Source organism: Chrysemys picta, chromosome 4 (genome assembly GCF_011386835.1).
Source record: "Chrysemys picta bellii isolate R12L10 chromosome 4, ASM1138683v2, whole genome shotgun sequence".
Lineage (NCBI taxonomy): Eukaryota > Metazoa > Chordata > Testudines > Emydidae > Chrysemys > Chrysemys picta.
In genome coordinates, this window is record NC_088794.1 from 113,091,106 (window position 1) to 113,110,726 (window position 19,621).

General features: G+C 44.5%; 2 protein-coding genes across 6 annotated transcripts in view; both read left to right on the forward strand.

Moving 5' to 3' along the window:
* Positions 1-19,621, forward strand: part of BBOF1 (basal body orientation factor 1) — a 1,057,902-nt gene that overhangs the window by 695,162 nt on the left and 343,119 nt on the right. The window lies entirely within an intron of this gene.
* The window catches only part of YLPM1 (YLP motif containing 1), a 94,354-nt gene that overhangs the window by 16,094 nt on the left and 58,639 nt on the right, over positions 1-19,621 (forward strand). For all 4 annotated transcript variants that reach the window (XR_010600704.1, XM_042858527.2, XM_042858529.2 and 1 more), the window contains exons 5-7: positions 725-3,286; positions 9,028-9,139; positions 14,755-15,214. Coding sequence is in view for 3 of the 4 variants with exons in the window: in XM_042858527.2 (XP_042714461.2) it covers positions 725-3,286; positions 9,028-9,139; positions 14,755-15,214 (3,134 nt within the window). In the remaining variant the exon portion in view is untranslated. The remainder of the gene's footprint in view (positions 1-724; positions 3,287-9,027; positions 9,140-14,754; positions 15,215-19,621) is intronic.

Sequence of the window (19,621 nt, forward strand, 5' to 3'; positions counted from 1 at the left end):
ATGGGTTTTTCTATGTAGTACTCAGTACCGTAGTATCTGATCATTACACATACATTAATTATTTATCTTTTCCCACACCCTCGTGTGGTAGGGAATTACCACTGTTTTGCTGTTGGAGTATCAAGAGTCAGAGAAATTGTCACTTTCCCAGGGTCACACAGTGAATCTGGAGAGAGCTGGAAACCGAATCTAGATCTTCTGAGCCCCAGTCTGGAGCTTTAAACACAGGACATGTTAAAATAACATACTTGATTTCCAGCTAAGATTTTAAGTCAACGTTTCTCCTGGAACTAGTCTTCATGGCTGAAATTTACACTTTCTGCCACTACTATCTATATAGAGTGGTTCAAATGCTGCTGCTCTCACATAAGCAGGAATTTTTTTCCCATTACATGTCTATGAATGATGCCCCAGATGATATGAGCCAGCATAGAGACATAACTTCACATATTGGTGCAACAGTGGGGCATGACACTGATTATTTTGTGGCTCATCTAACATTATTTCCTAGAGGTTGCCTAGTCTGCAAGTGGCTTACATCACTCTCAGTTGTGCAGTGTGAAATTGAAGTGCATTTTTCCATGTTTCTGTACTGATTTAATGGGGTTTGCTTATGAGGCACACAGAGATGTTTGCATGAAAGTAGTTTTATAAAGTGAAAATATCTTCTAGAGAATTCTCACTTAATTTGTTCATTTGAATATGTCTCTTGTTTTACATGTAGGTTTGATGGACTTCGGGGAAGAGGCTTTGACAGATTTGAAGGGCCAAGACAGAGAGGACCTCGTTTTGAAGGCCAGCACTTGGAAGGGCCAAGGCCAAGATTTGAAGGTCAGAATTCAGATGCACGGTCTTCAAGCAAATGGGGGACTATCCCCCGTGGGCCAGCAGCACAGTTTTATACATCCCCAAGTACATCACAGATGCACAGTTCCCGACCAAGTGGATCACAGTGGAGGGGGCCCAGACCTCCTTTTGGACAACAGCAGTCTCAAGCAGAGTCCCGAACAGAAAACAGAGAAGCTTTTGCTGATGCAGCTGTCAACCAGGAATTGGCAAATAGAACTCAGTCTACTCCAATTTCCTTTGATACAGATGCAAAGAATTCTGGTCCAGTTCAGCCAGCTGAGGATCTGACAAAAGCTCAACAGGAACCACCCAAAGCTGAAGTCAAAAAAGTTATTCCTGGGCCTAAAAAGTGGACGTGGAGTTCTCAGGATCCTGCACAGCAAGTAGAAGAGACAAAACCAACTACTCAACCTCCACCCATTCAGAATCAAAAACCAACACCACTTCCCAGTACACCTGTAACTGTGCAGTCTACTATTCCTCCGAGAACAGGAGGAACAGCAGCCTTACCTCCATCCGCTGTAACAGGAAATACAGACTTGAAATCTGCAGATAGTAAATTGCCCCTTTCAGAAAATAGCCAGGGTAAAGGACTACCTGGATCAGAAAATAACCAGGATAAAGGGCCGGTTCAACCAGAAGATAATAGAGGCAATGGACCAGTAAGCAGAGGCAGGGGGCAGGGCAGGCTGGAGGACGGCCGAGGCAGGGGGCAGGGCAGGCTGGAGGACGGCCGAGGCAGGGGGCAGGGCAGGCTGGAGGACGGCCGAGGCAGGGGGCAGGGCAGGCTGGAGGACGGCCGAGGCAGGGGGCAGGGCAGGCTGGAGGACGGCCGAGGCAGGGGGCAGGGCAGGCTGGAGGACGGCCGAGGCAGGGGGCAGGGCAGGCTGGAGGACGGCCGAGGCAGGGGGCAGGGCAGGCTGGAGGACGGCCGAGGCAGGGGCCAGGGCAGGCTGGACGACGGCCGAGGCAGGGGCCAGGGCAGGCTGGACGACGGCCGAGGCAGGGGCCAGGGCAGGCTGGACGACGGCCGAGGCAGGGGCCAGGGCAGGCTGGACGACGGCCGAGGCAGGGGCCAGGGCAGGCTGGACGACTGCCGAGGCAGGGGGCTAACAAACAGAGGCAGAGGATTGCCCAGACAGGCAGCCACCCGAGGCCGGGGGATGATCCAGAGAGTGAGCAGCCGGGAGGAGCAGCTGGATAGGCGGTCAGGTAGCAGGGAGAAGTTGCCAGATGGACAGTCAGGCAATTGGGAGATGGGCCCAGTTGGGCGGTCAGGCAGCCGGGAGAGGGTGTTGTCCAGCCGAGACAAGGAACCAGCTGGCCGGGCAGACAGCAGGGATAGGGGGCAGTCAGGAAGCTGGGAGAGGGGCCCCGTCATGCGGGCTGAAAGCCGGGAGAGGGGTCCCGTCATGCGGGCTGAAAGCTGGGAGAGGGGTCCTGTCAGGCGGGCAGGAAGTCGGGAGAGGGGTTCTGTCAGGCGATCAGGTAGCCAGGAGAGGGAAATGGGCAGGCCTGAAACAGGCAGTATTGATAAACCAATCCACCTAGGAGACAACTCTGAGAAATTATCTCTGTATCATCGAGAGGATCCAACAAGGGCTCCCTGGAGTCATGAAGAGGGGAGAATGCAAGAGGAACCTTCATTAGATAGACGAGATGCCCGTCCTTTAGAGCGCGAACAATTGGATGATTGGGAAAGAGATCGATATTGGAGAGAGCGTGACACAGATATTCAGGATGATCACCTGGATCCATATGATAGAGATGACAGGTTACCACTGCATCTTTCATTGCCTCCACTGTCACCTCTTCCTCCTCTACCTCCTTTGTCTTCTGATCTTGACAGACGAGACGCTTGGTGGGATGATTGGGAAAGGCCCAGGGAGAGGGAGTTGGATAGAGATCTGGACAGGATTGGAAGACCCTTAGATATTTATGATCGAGAATTTGATAGAGAATGGGACAGAGATTACTTGAGACCTCTGGATGACAGAGATACACCGAGTCATGACCTGGACATTCCTCCTCTTCCACCTTTGCCACCACTTCCACCTCTGGACAGGTACCGTGAGGACCGGTGGAGGGAGGAAAGAGACAGGGATCTCTATGATAGAGACCTCCGAGACAGGGGGGAGTTGAGGATCCGAGAGTATCCAGAGAGGCGTGATACATCGAGGGAGAAGCGAGATTACCTTCCTGAAAGGACTGACTGGGAGAGGGAACGGTTGTCGGATAGATGGTATCCTGATGAAGCAGACAGACTACGACCTTTGGAGGATCAGCTTGATCCATCCCTTCCACCACCACGTTCATCTGACATGCTGGGAGCAGAGCCAAACCTGGACCCTGAACAGTCACTTGGAGGGGTAATGGTCCTTAGTCAAAGGCAGCATGAAATAATCCTCAAGGCTGCCCAGGAGCTGAAAATGCTTCGGTGAGTTAGCTAATCTTGTAATTTTTTTAGGGAAAAAAGTTGCTAATTTATCTGAACTAGTCCATGGAATTGTATTAAATACTATCAAGTAGGGTCACAGGATTTGCTTTATCAGTTTAGACAATTATTGCAACTTTTCTGGTATTATGCCTCTTGCAATTGCCAATACATGATGCTTCAAGGAGCTGCCCCTAGGCCGGCTGATCTTTTTAAACCCATTCAGTTGTACTTTTGAAACCCATTAAATTGTACAGTACTGTGTGGAGGGCAATAATTTCCTTTCTCACCCCCAGATGTGATGAATGTTTGGCTTGAAGCATATGGATTTCTTATTCTGTGCAAATCCCAAGATATTACTATCTTCATTTTCCTTTAGTCCATTTCAATTATCACTATATTTTAACTGAACCCAGATACTATGAGGATGAGAACATTGCAAATACCTAGGATGTAGGCAGAAGCAGGGTTGTGAAGATCTGTAAAGATCAGGGCAAAAAACTTTAACTTGATATAAAAGTTAAGAAGAAGCTAAGAAAGGAGTGACATGGATGAAGAGTGCCTGAAGATGACTTTTGCATTCTGAATTCTCTTGAGGTAAGTGATACAGAAATTAGCAAGGGCAGAGAGGAGGGGGTTAGAGTAGTCAAAATGAAAAAGAACCAATGCATGTGTAAGAGTTTTGTTCATAAGAACAGAGGAAAGATCATATTTTTTTAGATAACGTACAGGAAATACTAGCAAAAATTTACTAATATGTGAGGAAGGAAGACGCATGGAAAATCACACAGAACTAGTAAGCCTGAGTGACTCGGAGGCTGCAGTTTTTACAACGTCAGTGGAAAAAGAAGAGGAAGGTGTTTGGGGAAAGATGAGGAACTTGTTTTGCCATATTCAGTTTGTGTTGAGGAGCAAGCATACTGGATAATATTAAGTAATCAGATCTGCAAAAATGTACAGGTGACCCCAAAAATTAAATCTGTCAAATGGGTCACTTAATCTGAGAGTCAGCATGGCAATACTACTGGTTTGTAGACTGCCTCACGACCCTGGCTTCTTATTGGACCCAACAGGTTTATTAACCAGCCTTGTAGCGGAGTCTCCATGACTCCTTGACTACGGAGATTTAAGTATCCATGTGAATAATACCTCCAGCACCTAGGTCTAAGATTTTATATTCAGTTTATTATGAGTTTCTGTCCCCACACGCACTAAACCTGATCTTTAGTTTAGGTTGTAGTGTAGACATAGGTAACGTAATCCTAGTCAACAACTTCCTGGTCAGACAATCTTCTTCTCCAGAGAGGAGTTGCGGTTCTGTCTCTCACCAGGCAGACAAATTGACTGTGCTGGTCTGCCCTTGGAGATTCATGACCTCAGCAAGCTTCCAAAACATTCTGTTGGAGAATTTTATCCAACCATAGAATCAGGGTGCTGATGGTCTCTATAACCACCTGTTGTCCAGTAGCTTTAACATGACTGCTGAGCAAAGAATTCCTGTAGTCCTATGCTGCAGACTTTAGAGAAGCCAGTAAATCCTCTACACAATAGCAGATGAAAAATTTCATCCAAAATAACTGTTCAGCATAATGACCTGAATAGATTTTATCTAGTTATAGCTGTATAATGCAGAGCATAGGAATTACTGGGTGAAATTCTGCAGTCGAGGGAATTTTTCACTACTTATCAGGACCAATAACTTATTGAGTTAGATCCTATCTATTAGAAAGACATCCAGGTTGAATTTTCAAAAGTGCCCAAGTGAGTTAGGCACCTAAGTTCCTTTGACTTTCAGCCAGTCTTGATTTAAAGACTCCAGATAATGAACTATTTTTCTTGATAATCTGTTCTAGTGTTTTACTATTTAAAAGTTGTCTTGTTTCCAGTTTGAAGTTATCTAACTTCAACTTCCAATTATTGCATCTTGTTATGCCAGTGCTAGGTTAAAGAGTTCCATAAAGTCTAATGTTTACTTCCAATGTAGGTACTTAAATACTCTGATCTAGTACCTCTTAAGTCTGTGCTCATAAGTCTCTCAATGTAAAGCATGTTTTCCAGACCTCAAATTAATTTTTTGTAGTACCTCTCTGAACCCTCTCCAATTTTTCACAATCATTTTTAAAGTTTAGACATCAGAATTAGACACAGTTTTCCAGTAGCGATCTCACCTGTGCTGTATGTGAAGTTGATATCACCTCTCTATGTATTTAACATTTCCCTGTTTATGCATCCAAGGATTGGGTTAGCCTTTTTGCCCCAGCTTCACATTGGAAGCTCATGTTCAGTGGATTATCTAGTGACCCTTAAGTCCTTTTCAGAGTTACTGCTTTCCTGAGGTTTCCACCTCTCACTATCACGCGCACATGTCCAGTAAATATGGCTGCCCACATTCTTTGTTCCTAAATGTAGTTCTGTTCTCCTTATTATTTGCCACCCCACCATTTTTTGTGTCATCTGCAAATTGTATCAGCTATGATTTTATATTTTCTTGCATTTATTGGTAAAAATACTGAACAGAGTTGAACTGAGAACTGATCCCTGTGGGACTCTTGTAGAGTCGTCCTAATTATTGATGATTACCTGTTAACAATTATGTTTTGAGATCTATCAGTTAGCCAGATCTTAATCCAGTTAATATGGATTATTTTGGGTTTGTACAGTGCTTTTTTTATCATAGTTCCTGACTGCCTTCCCTCATTTGAAATCTAGTATCACCCAGTGTGAAGAACTTTGTAAAGTATACCGAGAAAAGATTGACTGGATCAAAGATAGCTTCTCCAGTTCTTAGAAATCATATATGTACCCCTCTTGGTTGGTGGCAGCCAGTCGGGAGCACTTGAGTCTACTGCTGACATAGAATAGAACATTAACACCTCCTTCAGAGATGGCAGCCTATCAACCTTCCTGAAACATGCAGTCGTCCAGCGTGTGTTCAAGAAACCATCACTTAGTGTCAATGACTTTGCCCATAACCTTCCCTTCCCAGGCAAAGTGATTGACGCATTGGTGAAAAGCCATCTCCAGCAGCACTTGACCTCTGCTAGTATCTTAGAACCTTCCCTGACAGATTTTAGCCCAGCATGTGGAACAGAAACTGTACTGGTCACATTGATGGAAAATCTCGTCTTATCCAAAGACAGTTGGCACACACACATGCTGATATTAGATCTGTCTGCACCCTTGACCAGCACCCTTTAATTATGAAGTGCTGATGACTCATCTGAGTGACCTGGTGAGATGAGCAGAATTGCATTAAATTGGCTTCCCTCATTCCTGTCATGTCATGTGGGCTATTGCACTTCCTAGAGAGATTTCACATGAGGACTCTCTTGGGGTTTAACTTGTTTATCCTTCTATTCAACTTTACCACCCTTTATTAAATTGTTACAATTCTAGGGAAAATTTGAGATACTACGGACCCAATGCCAACAATATGCAGATGTCAGCTAGCTGCAAATCTTCTGTAGACGATGCCATCATCTAGATATCTCAGTACCTGAGAGAGCACTGCTGCTGAATGAAAAACAGTTGACTAAAACAAAACCTGGGAAAGACAGAGGTGATATTGGTGGGAAGAGGAAAATGCTTTGAAGAACTTGCCAAAGTTTAGCATGGTCCTCAAGTTTTTAAGATGTTTGTGAGAGAAAGTATCTTTTTTTCTGTTTCTTGTACAGTGTTCAGTACATCGCTGGCACTTAGTAAATAACTGAAGATGTCTACCTTTTCAGTTGTTACAGTGATACACAGTCTTGGGATGCTACTAGATGCCTCAGTGTCCGTAGATTACTGGATTATGACAGTAGCAAAATATGCTTTTTATTACATCCTTGGCTAGTCAGGTGCATGGCTTCTTAGATGTGGATCTGTCCATGGTGATCCAAGTAGCTATCACTGAAAAATTCAACTATTCTAATGTTCTGTACCTGGCGTTGAATGTGCGAAGGCAAAAAAAAAAACCCTCGTCTGCTGATTCAAAATGTAGTGGTCCACTTGTTAGGCAACAGAGCCTCTTCAGTTCTCTGCTCGCTGCAGTGGCTCTCTGTCCACGTCCAAATCCAAATTTAATAAACCAGGGCCCAGCCAACTGATGATCTCAGAGATTGCCCCTTTCCATGCATCCCATAGCAAAAGCTTTGTTCATCATGTAGTCAACCCACAGCTCCAAAATGAGATTGATGCAGGATTTTACTATCTGCATAATGAAATATAAAACAATCATTATCACAAGAATCCTGAAGAATGGCCAAGCAACAATAAACAGCAAAATATTCCTCCAAACCGTTTTCCAAAATCCCTTACCACTGGAAACATTTAGAGGTGCCCTAATGGTGTAATATAAAGAGAGAGAAAGCTTGGATGATGCACAGGTACCATGGGTACGGGTTCATCATGCACATTTGTAGGAAGGAACATCAAAAAAGGAAGAGATAAACTTATAAATTGGAATGTAAATGAATGAGGTCTTTCAGGGAAGAGTGTAGAAAGAAGAGGAATAGACCTAAGAACAGAGTGTCATGGTTCACCTTCCAGAGGGAACAGGAAGATCAATGAGGGAGCAGTATTTGGTAAAGACAAAGTCCAGGGAGTGGGGTGCCCCACTTTCCTGCATCTGCCATTGCACCCTTTAGGGTGATAATCGCACAAGCTGGATTTTATACTAAAATGATGAACAGTTACTGTTGACATTTGTAATCCTTAGGTTTCAGTTAAAAACACATTGAAATGAATGGGGACATTTTCTACCTCTTTCAAAGCTGTTTTGTTTTCACACTCATAAAGATAGTATACCTTTTATTCCCATATGGAAGGTTTTAATTGCAACCAGAAGTGCTAGAAATGTAATTTTCAAAAAGTGAATGGAAGTTATGATTCTGAAGAATTTAATCTGTCATGGGAACTGGTTTAATACACCAGGTTGTCAGCGACTTTGTCACCTGTGCTTTAGAGAATGGTGTTTAAGGTCTAATAAACTGATACACTGAAACAAGAAGGTCTTCATATGTGAAACAGATTCTCTCTACAGCACCAAAGAAAGGGTTCAATTAAAGAAGATTCTGTTGACTGTTTTCCTCAGTTTTAAAGTTAACGCTGGGGAAGTCACCCTTTTGTATCAAACCATATTGAGAGTTGTTTTCTACCTTACACTGACTCTTCTCATTGCATAATTCAGAAGGAGCAGATCATAAGCAGAACAATTCAGCGTAAGAGGCTTGAAATTGATAAGACTCCTTCTGATGATGCTTTGAGACAGAAGCAGTAGTAGAAATGTAGAGAATAGCTTTTCTCAACTTCAGGTGTCTTCAACTAGATCTGTTCTCAGGTATCAGTTGTGTGTTGATCTGGATTTGCCAACCAATGCATTTTTCCAAAGCCAGGTGTTAGGAACACTGGATGTCCGAGTTGCTGCAGCCATTATTATTTATTGTTTGTATTGAGGTGGCACTTAGGAGTCCCAGTCATGGACCACGAGCCCATTGTGCTAAGCACCCTACAAACACACAACAAAAAGATGGTCCCTGCATCAGAGAGCTCACAATCTAAGTCAAGTCTCTCCCAGTATGCTGGCTGTTGGGGTGCTACCAGCTGCTTGTGTCATAGCTTATCCCAGACGTAAACTCTGTAGTGAATAATGATTCTTAATACTACTACAATATATTTTGTTGGTGTACGTATTGGTTCCCTTTTTTTTTAAACAGCACATTTATGCCACAGAATGGTAACACTTTTTTTTTTTTTATGTACAGGGAACAAAAAGAACAGCTGCAGAAGTTGAAAGAGTTTGTGCCTGATCCCCACCTGCCATCACAGGAAACTTCAAGATCACAAACCACAACTACAAGGCCACGTGCCTTTCAGGTAAATGAAATGCTGATGATAATTCACCTGGGTGTGAACATTAGTTCAAATCTGGAATCTAGCTAAAATAGGTATTTCCTGGCTTCTGACGGTGAGGCGAAGCAAACTGAGGTAGGTACCTCATAAAATAATACTTTGCACTTAGTCAAATCTCGCAAAACTGTACTTTGGTAACCTACAAACCCAAATGGAAAAAGAACCTTTGAGTGTGTAGTTGATTGAAACACAAGCCAGTGAGATTCTGCTGCTGTGTTGGGGGCAAGAGTAATGTGTCTCATGACATGCTTCTCATAGACCGGGGGGAGCATGACATGCTTTTTCCAGTGTGGGAGCACCATACCAATTCCTAGCATGCCCCAGGCATTCAGGTAATCCCCTGAAGAAGGAGTAGGGCATTTATAATTGTCTGATGGTACTAGTGTTCTTCCCCAGCACTGATTGGGCCACAAACCTCACTTACCTGCACTGGACTCTCCCTTTCAGTAGTTTAGATTAGTGAAGTTCTATTGTACATTTGTTTGATCCAGTACTCTTGGATTTTTGTATGTGTGTGTTTCACATACTTGTTAATCTGAAGTATTTATATGGATCAAAGTAGTTCAGTTATGTATAGGGAGGATAGGAGAAGATACCTTAATTTTACACTTTTAAAAAGTTAAACTAAGAAGTTTTGCCCCATCACCCAGATCACTCTGCTTGAACACTGTATACCTTTCCCCTGTCCTTCATCTCTTTGTCTTTTTAGATCAGAGGTTCTCAAACTGTGGTCCATGGACCACTAGTGGTCCGCGAGCTCCATTAAGGTAGTCCGTGGATAGTTCCCTCTAAGCTGCACGCCTGGGCAGCCGCACATGAAAGAATGAAGGGCCACCCACCTAATTAGTGGAGCCGCTCAGGTGTGGCTCCACTAATTAGGTGCCTGGACCCTGGAGAAGGCGCACATGTAAGGTGAGGCGGTGGCTTTGGGGGGAATAAGGGATAGGTGGGAAGGGGCAGTGGGCTGAGAAGAGGGGATGGAGGAATTTGGGACATGCAGGGTTGTGACAGCCAGAGAAAGAGGCGACTTTCCCCAGCTCCAGGGCTGCGGCTGCCGGGGAGAAATGGCCCTCCTTCCCAGCCTCAGCTCGGCTGCAGCCGCGGTAGACCCCCCTCCTTCCCAGCCCCAGCTTGATGGCTGCTGGGGCGGGGGAGAGAGGGCACATCCATCGCATTAGAAAGGTAAGACTACTGATATTAAAATATGAATTGTGTGCTTTGATTTATAGAACAAAAAAATTAATTATTAAGTTTTTTTATATATCACTTTTATCCAAAGCGCTTTACAATAGTTAGCTAATGGTACAGACAACATTTGGAAAGATCATTAAGTGGTCTGCCGAGACCCTCAGCAATTTTCAAGTAGTCTGCGGAAAACAAAAGTTTGAGAACCACTGTTTAGATTATAAACTCTTTGAAGCAGGGACTGTCCCCTCCTTTGTGTTTGGAAAGCACCCAGTGAATAATGGGTATAATAATATACTGCTTAAATCACACATACTGCTTATATTGTTTAAATTACTTTACAAACATGATCGAATCCTATCAGCACCTCCGTGAAGTAGGTAAATAAATATTAGACACTGATTGGCAGAAGAGCATGAAATCCTCTGACCCATTTTCTTCTAGGTAGTCTGTTTTCCAAATGTTGAAGCAACTCTACTTCTGTGTTTCTCAGCAACCTGTGGCACAGGCTCTGTGTAGGAAGCTATAAGAGTCATTTTTTCTTCAGTGTACACAAACTGTGCTTTCCATGTGTAGGCCTGACTTGACCTGAGTAATTGGACATGGGTGAAGCCTCATTTCTTGGGAGACAGGATTAGGGAGGAAAATGGATCAGCAGGCTGGAAACAGAATGTCTGTACTAGCTTGAGAGGTCATCTAGTCCAGTCCCCTGCACTCATGGCAGGACTAAGTATTATCTAGACCATTCCTGACAGGCATTTGTCTAACCTGCTCTTTAAAAGTTTCCAACGATGGAGATTCCACGACCTCCGTAGGCAATTTATTCCAGTGCTTAATCACCCTGACAGTTAAGACGTTTTTTCTTAATGTCCAACCTAAACCTCCCTTCCTGCAATTTAAGCCCATTGCTACTTGTCTTATCCTCAGAGGTTAAGAAAAACAATTTTTCTCCCTCCTTCTTGTAATACCTTTTATGTATTTGAAAACTGTTATCATGTCCCCCCTCAGTCTTCTCTTTTCCAGACTAAACAAACCCAGTTTTTTCAATCTTCCCTCATAGGCCATGTTTTCTAGACCTTTAATCATTTTTGTTGCTTTTCTCTGGACTTCCTCCAATTTGTCCTCATCCTTCCTGAAATGTGGTACCAAGTACTGGGCACAATACTCCAGTTGAGACCTAATCAGCACAGAGTAGAGCGGAAGAATTACTACTTGTGTCTTGCTTACAACGCTCCTGCTAATACATCCCAGAATAATGTTTGCTTTTTTTTCAACAGCGTTACACTGTTGACTCCTATTTAGCTTGTGGACCACTATGTTCCCCAGATCCCTTTCCGCAGTACTCCTTCCTAGGCAGACATTTCCCATTTTGTATGTGTGCAACTGATTGTTCCTTCCTGAATGGAGTACTTTGCATTTGTCTTTATTGAATTTCATCCTATTTACTTCAGACCATTTCTCCAGTTTGTCCAGATCATTTTGAATTTTAATCCTATCCTCCAAAGCACTTGCAACACCTCCCAGCTTGGTACTGTTTGCAAACTTTATAAGTGTACTCTCTATGCCATTATCTAAATCATTGATGAAGATATTGAACAGAACCAGACCAAGAACTGATCCCTGCAAGACCCCACTCATTATGCCCTTACAGCATGACTGTGAACCACTGATAACTACTCTGGGGGAACGGTTTTCCAACCAGTTTTGCACCCACCTTATATCTAGGTTGCATTTCTCTAGTTTGTTTATGAGAAGGTCATGTGAGACAGTATCAAAAGCTTTTCTAAAGTCAAGATATACCACGTCTACTGCTTCCCCCTATCCACAAGGCTTGTTACCCTGTCAAAGAAAAGCTATCAGAATGGTTTGACATGATTTGTTCTTGACAGACCCATGCTGACTGTTACTTATCACCTTATTATCATCTAGATGTTTGAAAATTGATTGCTTAATTATTTGCTCCATTATCTTTCCAGGTACAGAAGTTAAGCTGACTGGTCTGTAATTCCATGGGTTGTCCTTATTTCCCTTTTTATAGATTGGCACTTTATTTACCCTTTTCCAGTCTTCTGGAATCTCTCCTGTCTTCCATTACTTTTCAAAGATAATCGCTAGTGGCTCAGATATCTCCTCAGTCAGCTCCCTGAGTATTCTAGGATGCATTTCATCAGGCCCTGGTGACTTGACGACATCTAAATTGTCTAAGTAATTTTTTACTTGTTCTTTCCCTATTTTAGCCTCTTCTGATCCTACCTCATTTTCACTGATATTCATTATGTTAGCCATCCAGTCACCACCAATCTTCTTGGTGAAAACCAAAACAAAGAAGTCATTAAGTGGGATAGTTTGCTCTTGTGCCCTTAATAATGCCTCTTTGAAAAACTGCCAACTGTCTTCAACTGTTTTTATCCTTAGACTTGTTTCCCATGGGATCTTACCTACCAACTCCCTGAGTTTGCTAGTCTGCCTTCTTGAAATCCATTGTCTTTATTTTGCTGTTCTCCCTCCTACCATTCCTTAGAGCAGTGGTCTCCAAACTTTTTTGATTGCGCACCCCTATCAGTAAAAAATTTTTGAGCACGCACCCCTTGCCGCGACAAAGGAAAAAAAAAAAAGCCACTCAGACTCCCACCCGAACTGTCGAAGAAAAAAAAAAATGTTTGGACCCCGCCTGATGGAGAAAAAAAAAGCGCTCCTCTTGCCACGCATCCCCAAGGATCCTCTTGCGCACACAACCCACTTTGGAGACCACTGCCTTAGAATCATGAATTATTTCATGATCACTTTCACCCAAGCTGCCTTCCACTTTCAAATTCTCAACCAGTTCCATCCTATTTGTCAAAATCAAATCTAGAACAGACTGTCCCCTAGTAACTTTCTCCACCTTTGTTACAAAGTTTTAAATAACGTTACAGTGCTTCTTTTAATTTGTCATCTTTAAAATTGTATCTGTTATGGGAGGAGGTGGTCAGACTATGGACCTTGTGATGAATAAAGAAGCACATTTTCCATGTAACCTAGGAGAGCCAAGAGGTTGATGTTAGCTGAACAGAAAGCAAGTTTTCTCTAGGGTGAGCTAAGGAGCTGATATTAACTCTGGAGAGGGTGGATTTTTGCTGGGAGTTGTCAAGAAGCTGGCAATAGCTGTAGATAGGGTGGATGTACACAAGAGCTAGAGAAGTAACTGTTAGTAGTGTAGGAAGCTCTGTTTATACTAGGAAGTTTACTAATTGTGGGCAGTGGGTGTTGCTGAAAACAGTTTAACTGCAAGTATAGAATGGCCAAACCATGATCACAGCTTTTTCTGAGCAGTCCTCTATTAGGGTTTGTGAAATAGTGCAGAATATGGTTTACTCTTGTGTATAGTTGCAGTTAAATAATTTTCAGCACTGGTTCAGCTGCACCTGTTGACAGCAATGGGTACATTTTTCTACTGTAGATGCAGTCTTAGACCTGCTGCTGTTTAGAGGCAATTCTTCTTCACATATCTATAACGTGAAATTTAGCTGAGAGAAACACCTGGAAGGTGCTTTGGCTAAAGAGAGAGCTTAATTTGGTAAGGTCATTTTGGATGAGAGAACAGTTACAGTAAGCCTTTATTCATATTTGATTTAATGGGTTTAGAGGTTTCAAGTAGTGAGCACACAACAACCAATCCAGAATGGCTATTCTTCTTGGGATATCAGTGAGCCCTCCTATGGGAGGACCTGAAAATGCTAATGGTTAGGAATGTGTGAATTACATACTGTTATGAAAGCACCCTTCTCAGCTGGGACTAGAGGTCTGCTCAGGCCCAATTTTTAAAAATCAACCTGGGCCTGAACCTGACCCTGGCACAACCGACCTGAACCTGACCTGAGAGTGTCAAGTCCTTTTCCAGCCCACCCGGACCTGACACTTTCCCCTGAAATTTCCCCCAGGTGTATTGGCACCACCATTGCCTTGTTCTGATGCGGGGGCTTCCCACTCCCCATACCTGGTGAACGTGGTCAATCACCGGACACCTTCTGCTCATGAGGTTGGTGTGGCAGCAACTGCGTACTCCACTCCTGCCAGCTACCACTGCCTTGCTGCACTGTGTGCGCTGTGGAGTGAGAGGCACTGTGACTTGTAAGCGTGATAACTCCCTAGCACGCACAGTGCAGCCAAGTGTCAGTGCCCAGCAGGAGCAGGGCGTGCATCTGTCTCCATGGTGCCAATCCCACAGGTAGGAGGAGGTGATCAGAGCCAACCTGACCTGAACCCGACACTTGTAGCTGGGTCCTATTGTGTTTGGTCAGGTTGCAAGGCTCTATCTGGGACACAAGTAGTTCAGAGAGCTTTGTTTACTGTTTTCACATAGGGTGAGGGAAGCTGTTTATAGAGTCTTATTAAAAAATGTTTCCCATGTCTAGGTGTCTTCTCAACTGCCACCTGAGACACCAATAGAATCTCAACCTATCAAACCTTCTCCTGCCGTTATTATAAAGCCACCAGTGTTGTTCAGGCAGCCCACCCCGGTGACGAGGCCAGGTGCCCCGGTGACGAGGCCAGGTGCCCCGGTGACGAGGCCAGGTGCTCCAATTCCTGCTTCAGCTACAACCTCAAGTCAGGCTCCTGCAATAAAGCCAACATCTGGTGTGAAACAGGAACGTTGGGATGAGGATTCTTTTCATGGACTCTGGGATACCAGTGAAGATAAAGGAGCAAATTTGGAGTATGCATTATGTAAACCAGAATCAGTGCTGCCACCCGCAGTGTCATCTTCTGGGAAAATACCTCCTCCAGGTCATACTCCCATTCCATCATCTGTACCAGCATCAATTCCTAAACCACCTCTAATTCAACAGACTGTGGACTATGGCCATGGGCGGGGTGAGTAATGGAAAAAATAATTTTGCCTCTAGTACTGGGACTCTTAAACAAAACTTTTTTTTTCTAAAGGGACGTACTCTGAGTGATATTTACCACACAAAGTATGCCCAGAATCTTAACACAATCACTGTGTAAGCTCTGTGCATCATTATGTAGTGCCAAATACCTCAGCTGCAGTGAGATTGAAAGTTGTTGCTATATGATCGATCTCCTCATTTAAATAATTAGACTTCACTCGTGAGTAGGGCCCTACCAAATTCACGGTCCCGTTTTGGTAAATTTCAGTCACAGGATTTTTAAAACCTTAAATTTCACAATTTCAGATATTTAAATCAGAAATTTCACAGTGTTGTAACCGGCGGGGGGGGGTCCTGACCCAAAATGGGGTAGTGGGGGTATTGCAAGGCTATTATAGGGGGGGTCGCGGTATTGCCATCCTCACTTCTGTGCTACTGCTGGCAGCAGTGCTGCCCTCAGAGCTGGGTGGGCGGAGAGTGGCGGTTGCTGGGTGGCCGCCCAGCTCTGAAGGCAGCCCCGTTGCCAGCAGCAGCACAGAAGTAAGGGTGGCAATACCATATCATGCCATCCGCACTTCTGTGCTGCTGCTGGAGACAGTGCAGCCTTCAGAACTGGGCTGCCAGCCAGCAGTAGCAGAGCTTCCTGCAGCTGGGGGAGGTTCCCAGAGGTGGGTCTAACCTGACCGTGGGATCAGCCTGTTATGGGGAAGTGGAAGTCCCATCCCTCCCCAGCCTGGCCAGAACTAGCAGCTGGAGCCTGGCGCACCATAGGAGCCCCCAGCCGGGGCACCCCAGCCTTGCCCCTCCTCAGCTCCAGGCCCAGCTCTTGGGAGTTAAAGGGACCTTGGGCTGACTGGGGACGACGAGGGGGGGACGACAGGGTGTGTAACCATAGTACCTTGGGCTTTCGCCCGCCCATAAGGCCAATCCTGCCCCCCCAAAACAGTGATGATCCTCTCCCCCCACGCCACTCTCACTTCTGAGCTATTGCTGGCAATTGCGCTGCCTTCAGAGCTGCGTGCTTGGCCAGAAGCCACTGCTCTCTGGCCGCCCAGCTCTGAAGGCAGAGCAGAAGTAATGGTGGCAATACCATGACTCCCTTACAATAGCCAGATTTCACAGGGGACACCAGATGTTACAGTCCATGATAAGTTTTTCACGGCCCATCAGTTTGGTAGGGTTCTGCTTGTGAGTTTACTTTTTCCTTCCATGCTGTGATGTAGAGGTGCTTGACATGAATTAAATTGATTGACACCCCCCTAGTTCTAAACAACACTAGCCCATGTGATAGATTCACAAAACAATACATCATAACCAGTGCATTATTGATACTCTACATTAAACCAGGTCTTTTTATCTGAACGTTAGGTCACCTGTAATAAAATGGACCACTCTTTGAACCCCTACAAGTAGAACATCTAATGCTATTGTTCTTTTATTATTTGTCTGTGTATTGCCCAAAGTAGATGAGGAGCTCTGCAGGCAAGAATGAAGACAAATTCCTTTCCCTCAAGAGTTTACAACTTATATAGTCAACTGACTGATAAGAATAATGGATGGGGTTCATATTTAATACTGAATTTCTCAAGGCTAAAATTTAATATGAAGCTTTTAGTGAGAGTTCATTTCCCATGGTTTTACACCACTTTAAAAAGAGAGATTCTGCTAGAATGCAGTTACTTTTAAAATGAGTGTTGTGGTATAGCTAGCTTTATTGTTCCTGCAACTTGCCAGTAGTTATTTGGAGCAGAAATGATCCCATGATTTGAATATTTTATTAAAAATTGTTAGAAAACGGACAGGAATCTAAACTGGCTACTTCAGTTACTGTTGTCTACATAGTGGTATCTCTGTGACAAATATAGGGTATGGCTACACTGCAATTAAAAACCTGCAGCTGGCCAGGCTAAGGGACTGTTTAATTGCGGTATAGATGTTCAGGCTCGGGCTGGAGCATGGGATCTAGGACCCTGCAAGGTAGGAGGTCCCACAGCTAAACTAGGGTTACCATATTTAAAAAATAAAAAAAGAAGACACTCCAGGGGCCCTGGCCCTGCCCAATTCCCCACCCCTTCCCCAAAGTCCCCACCCTAACTCCCCCTCCTCCCTCCCAGCCACGCGAAAAGGGCTGCCCAAGCGCTACCGGCTTCACGGTTTGCCGGGCAGCCCCCAGACTCTGCGCCCCTGGCCGGCACTTCCCCAGCGCAGCTGGAGCCCGGGAGGGGAAGCTCCCAGCCGGGGGCGTAGGGTCTGGAGGCTGCCCGGCAAACCGTGAAGCCGGTAGCGCTTGGGCTTCGGGCAGCCCCCATGCCTCCGGACCCTGCGCCCCCGGCCGGGCCCTTCCCGTCCCGAGCTCCGACTGCTGTGCTCCTCCCCTGACTCTTCGGCTCTGTTTAAGAGCCGAGCTGCCCGAGCGCTCCAGCTTCGGGCAGCCCCCATGCCTCCGGACCCTGCGCCGCCGCAGCAGAGCAGCTGGAGCCCGGGAGGGGAAGTGCCCAGCCGGCGGCTGGGGTCCGGAGGCAAGGGGGCTGCCCGAAGCCGGTAGCGCTCGGGCAGCTCGGCTCTTAAACAGAGCCGAAGAGTCAGGGGAGGAGCAGAGCAGCTGCGGGAGGGGAAGTGCCCGGCTGGTATTTTCCCAGACATGTTCGGCTTTTTGGCAATTCCCCCCGGACGGGGGTTTGATTACCAAAAAGCCGGACATGTCTGGGAAAAACCGGACGTATGGTAACCCTAGCTAAACTCCTTAAGGAAGGAAATCTTCTGCCTTGGGAAAATGACCCACCAGTTCAGTTTTAAAACTGAGCTGCTTTTCAGCTACTTTTTTAGTAGTTTGTACTTTTATGGGGTTTTTTGTTAGGCTATAAAACAACCAGAAACAGACTGTTAGCCACTACTGTAGATAAAACTGGGCTATGTTTAAAAAACAAACAAACAAACAAAAAAAAAAACCATAAGCTCCCTTGTTGTCTGTGCCCTGACCAACTATTCCTTGCAGTCCAGATCTGTGCCTTCCTGCTTGTGTTTTAGGCTTTTTCGCAGCTGTAACCTTCCAGTTTGTGCTGGTGACCCTAGTCTCTTCAGCCAGCGACCATTTCTGGGAAAGGAAGAGAGGGTGTAGAGTGGCATTACTCTCCCAGTGATCCCTGTTTGAATCACTCCCTCCTTTCTTTCCATTGGCTTGTAGAGTGTACAACACATTTTAACTTTTGACAATTAAACTCTCCTTTCCTATCATTTCAACGTAGTAAAAGATGTTTCAATTATTTTCAGTAAAATATTTGGTTATTTACTTCTACTCACAAAACTTTCAGTCTTGAAACAACTAGCTTTTTAAGAAAAATTTAACTTTTAAAAATTGCAGCTGCTTTGAATTACGCAAATACTATAAAGACTCTTCCTATTTAAATATTTTTACATCCATGTAACTTCAACAGGTAAAGACAAAATATTTTTAATTAAAAATTTGAAAATGCGCAGTTCTGAGATGAGATTTTGTGTTGAATTTGAGCCATGAACATTTAAACTCTCCTAGGAATCCAGGGTTTTGGTGCACTGTATTTTTCTGCAGAAGAGTTAAATTCCACTCTAATAATACAATAATAAAAGGACTTCACTGCAGTCCTGTTTGTTTCACCACTGGCCTTGAGTGGTATACACCTAGAAACAGAAATGTAGACATTGGCTTAACTATAGCATTGCTAGGGAGTTCCTTTCTGTTTGTACTGCTCTCCTGAGAAGTTTAGCTAGCTCTTTTCTATATCTTTAATGGAATTAATGAAAAAATTATATATCTGGGGGAAAATACACTGGAACATAAGAACGGCCATACTGGATCAGAACAAAGGTCCATCTAGCCCAGTATCCTGTCTTCCAACAGTGGCTAATGCCAGGTGCCCCAGAGGGAAAGAACAGAATAGGTAATCATCAAGTGATCCATCCCCTGTCGCCCATTTCCAGCCTCTGGCAAACAGAGGCTAGGGACACCATCCCTGCCCATCCTGGCTAATAGCCATTTATGGACCTATCCTCCATGAATTTATCTAGTTCTTTTTTGAATCTTGTTATAGTCTTGGCCTTCACAACATTCTCTGGCAAAGAGTTCCATAGGTTGACTGTGTGTTGTGTGAAGAAATATTTCCTTTCATTTGTTTTAAACCCGCTGCCTATTAATTTCATTGGGTGACCCCTAGTTCTTGTGTTATGAGGAGGAGTAAATAACACTTCCTTATTTACTTTCTCCACACCTGTCATGATTTTATAGACCTCTATCATATCCCACTTAGTCATCTCTTTTCCAAGCTGAAAACTCTCAATCTTATTAATCTCTCCTCATACAGAAGTTGTTCCATACCCCTAATCATTTTTGTTGCCCTTTTCTGAACCTTTCCAA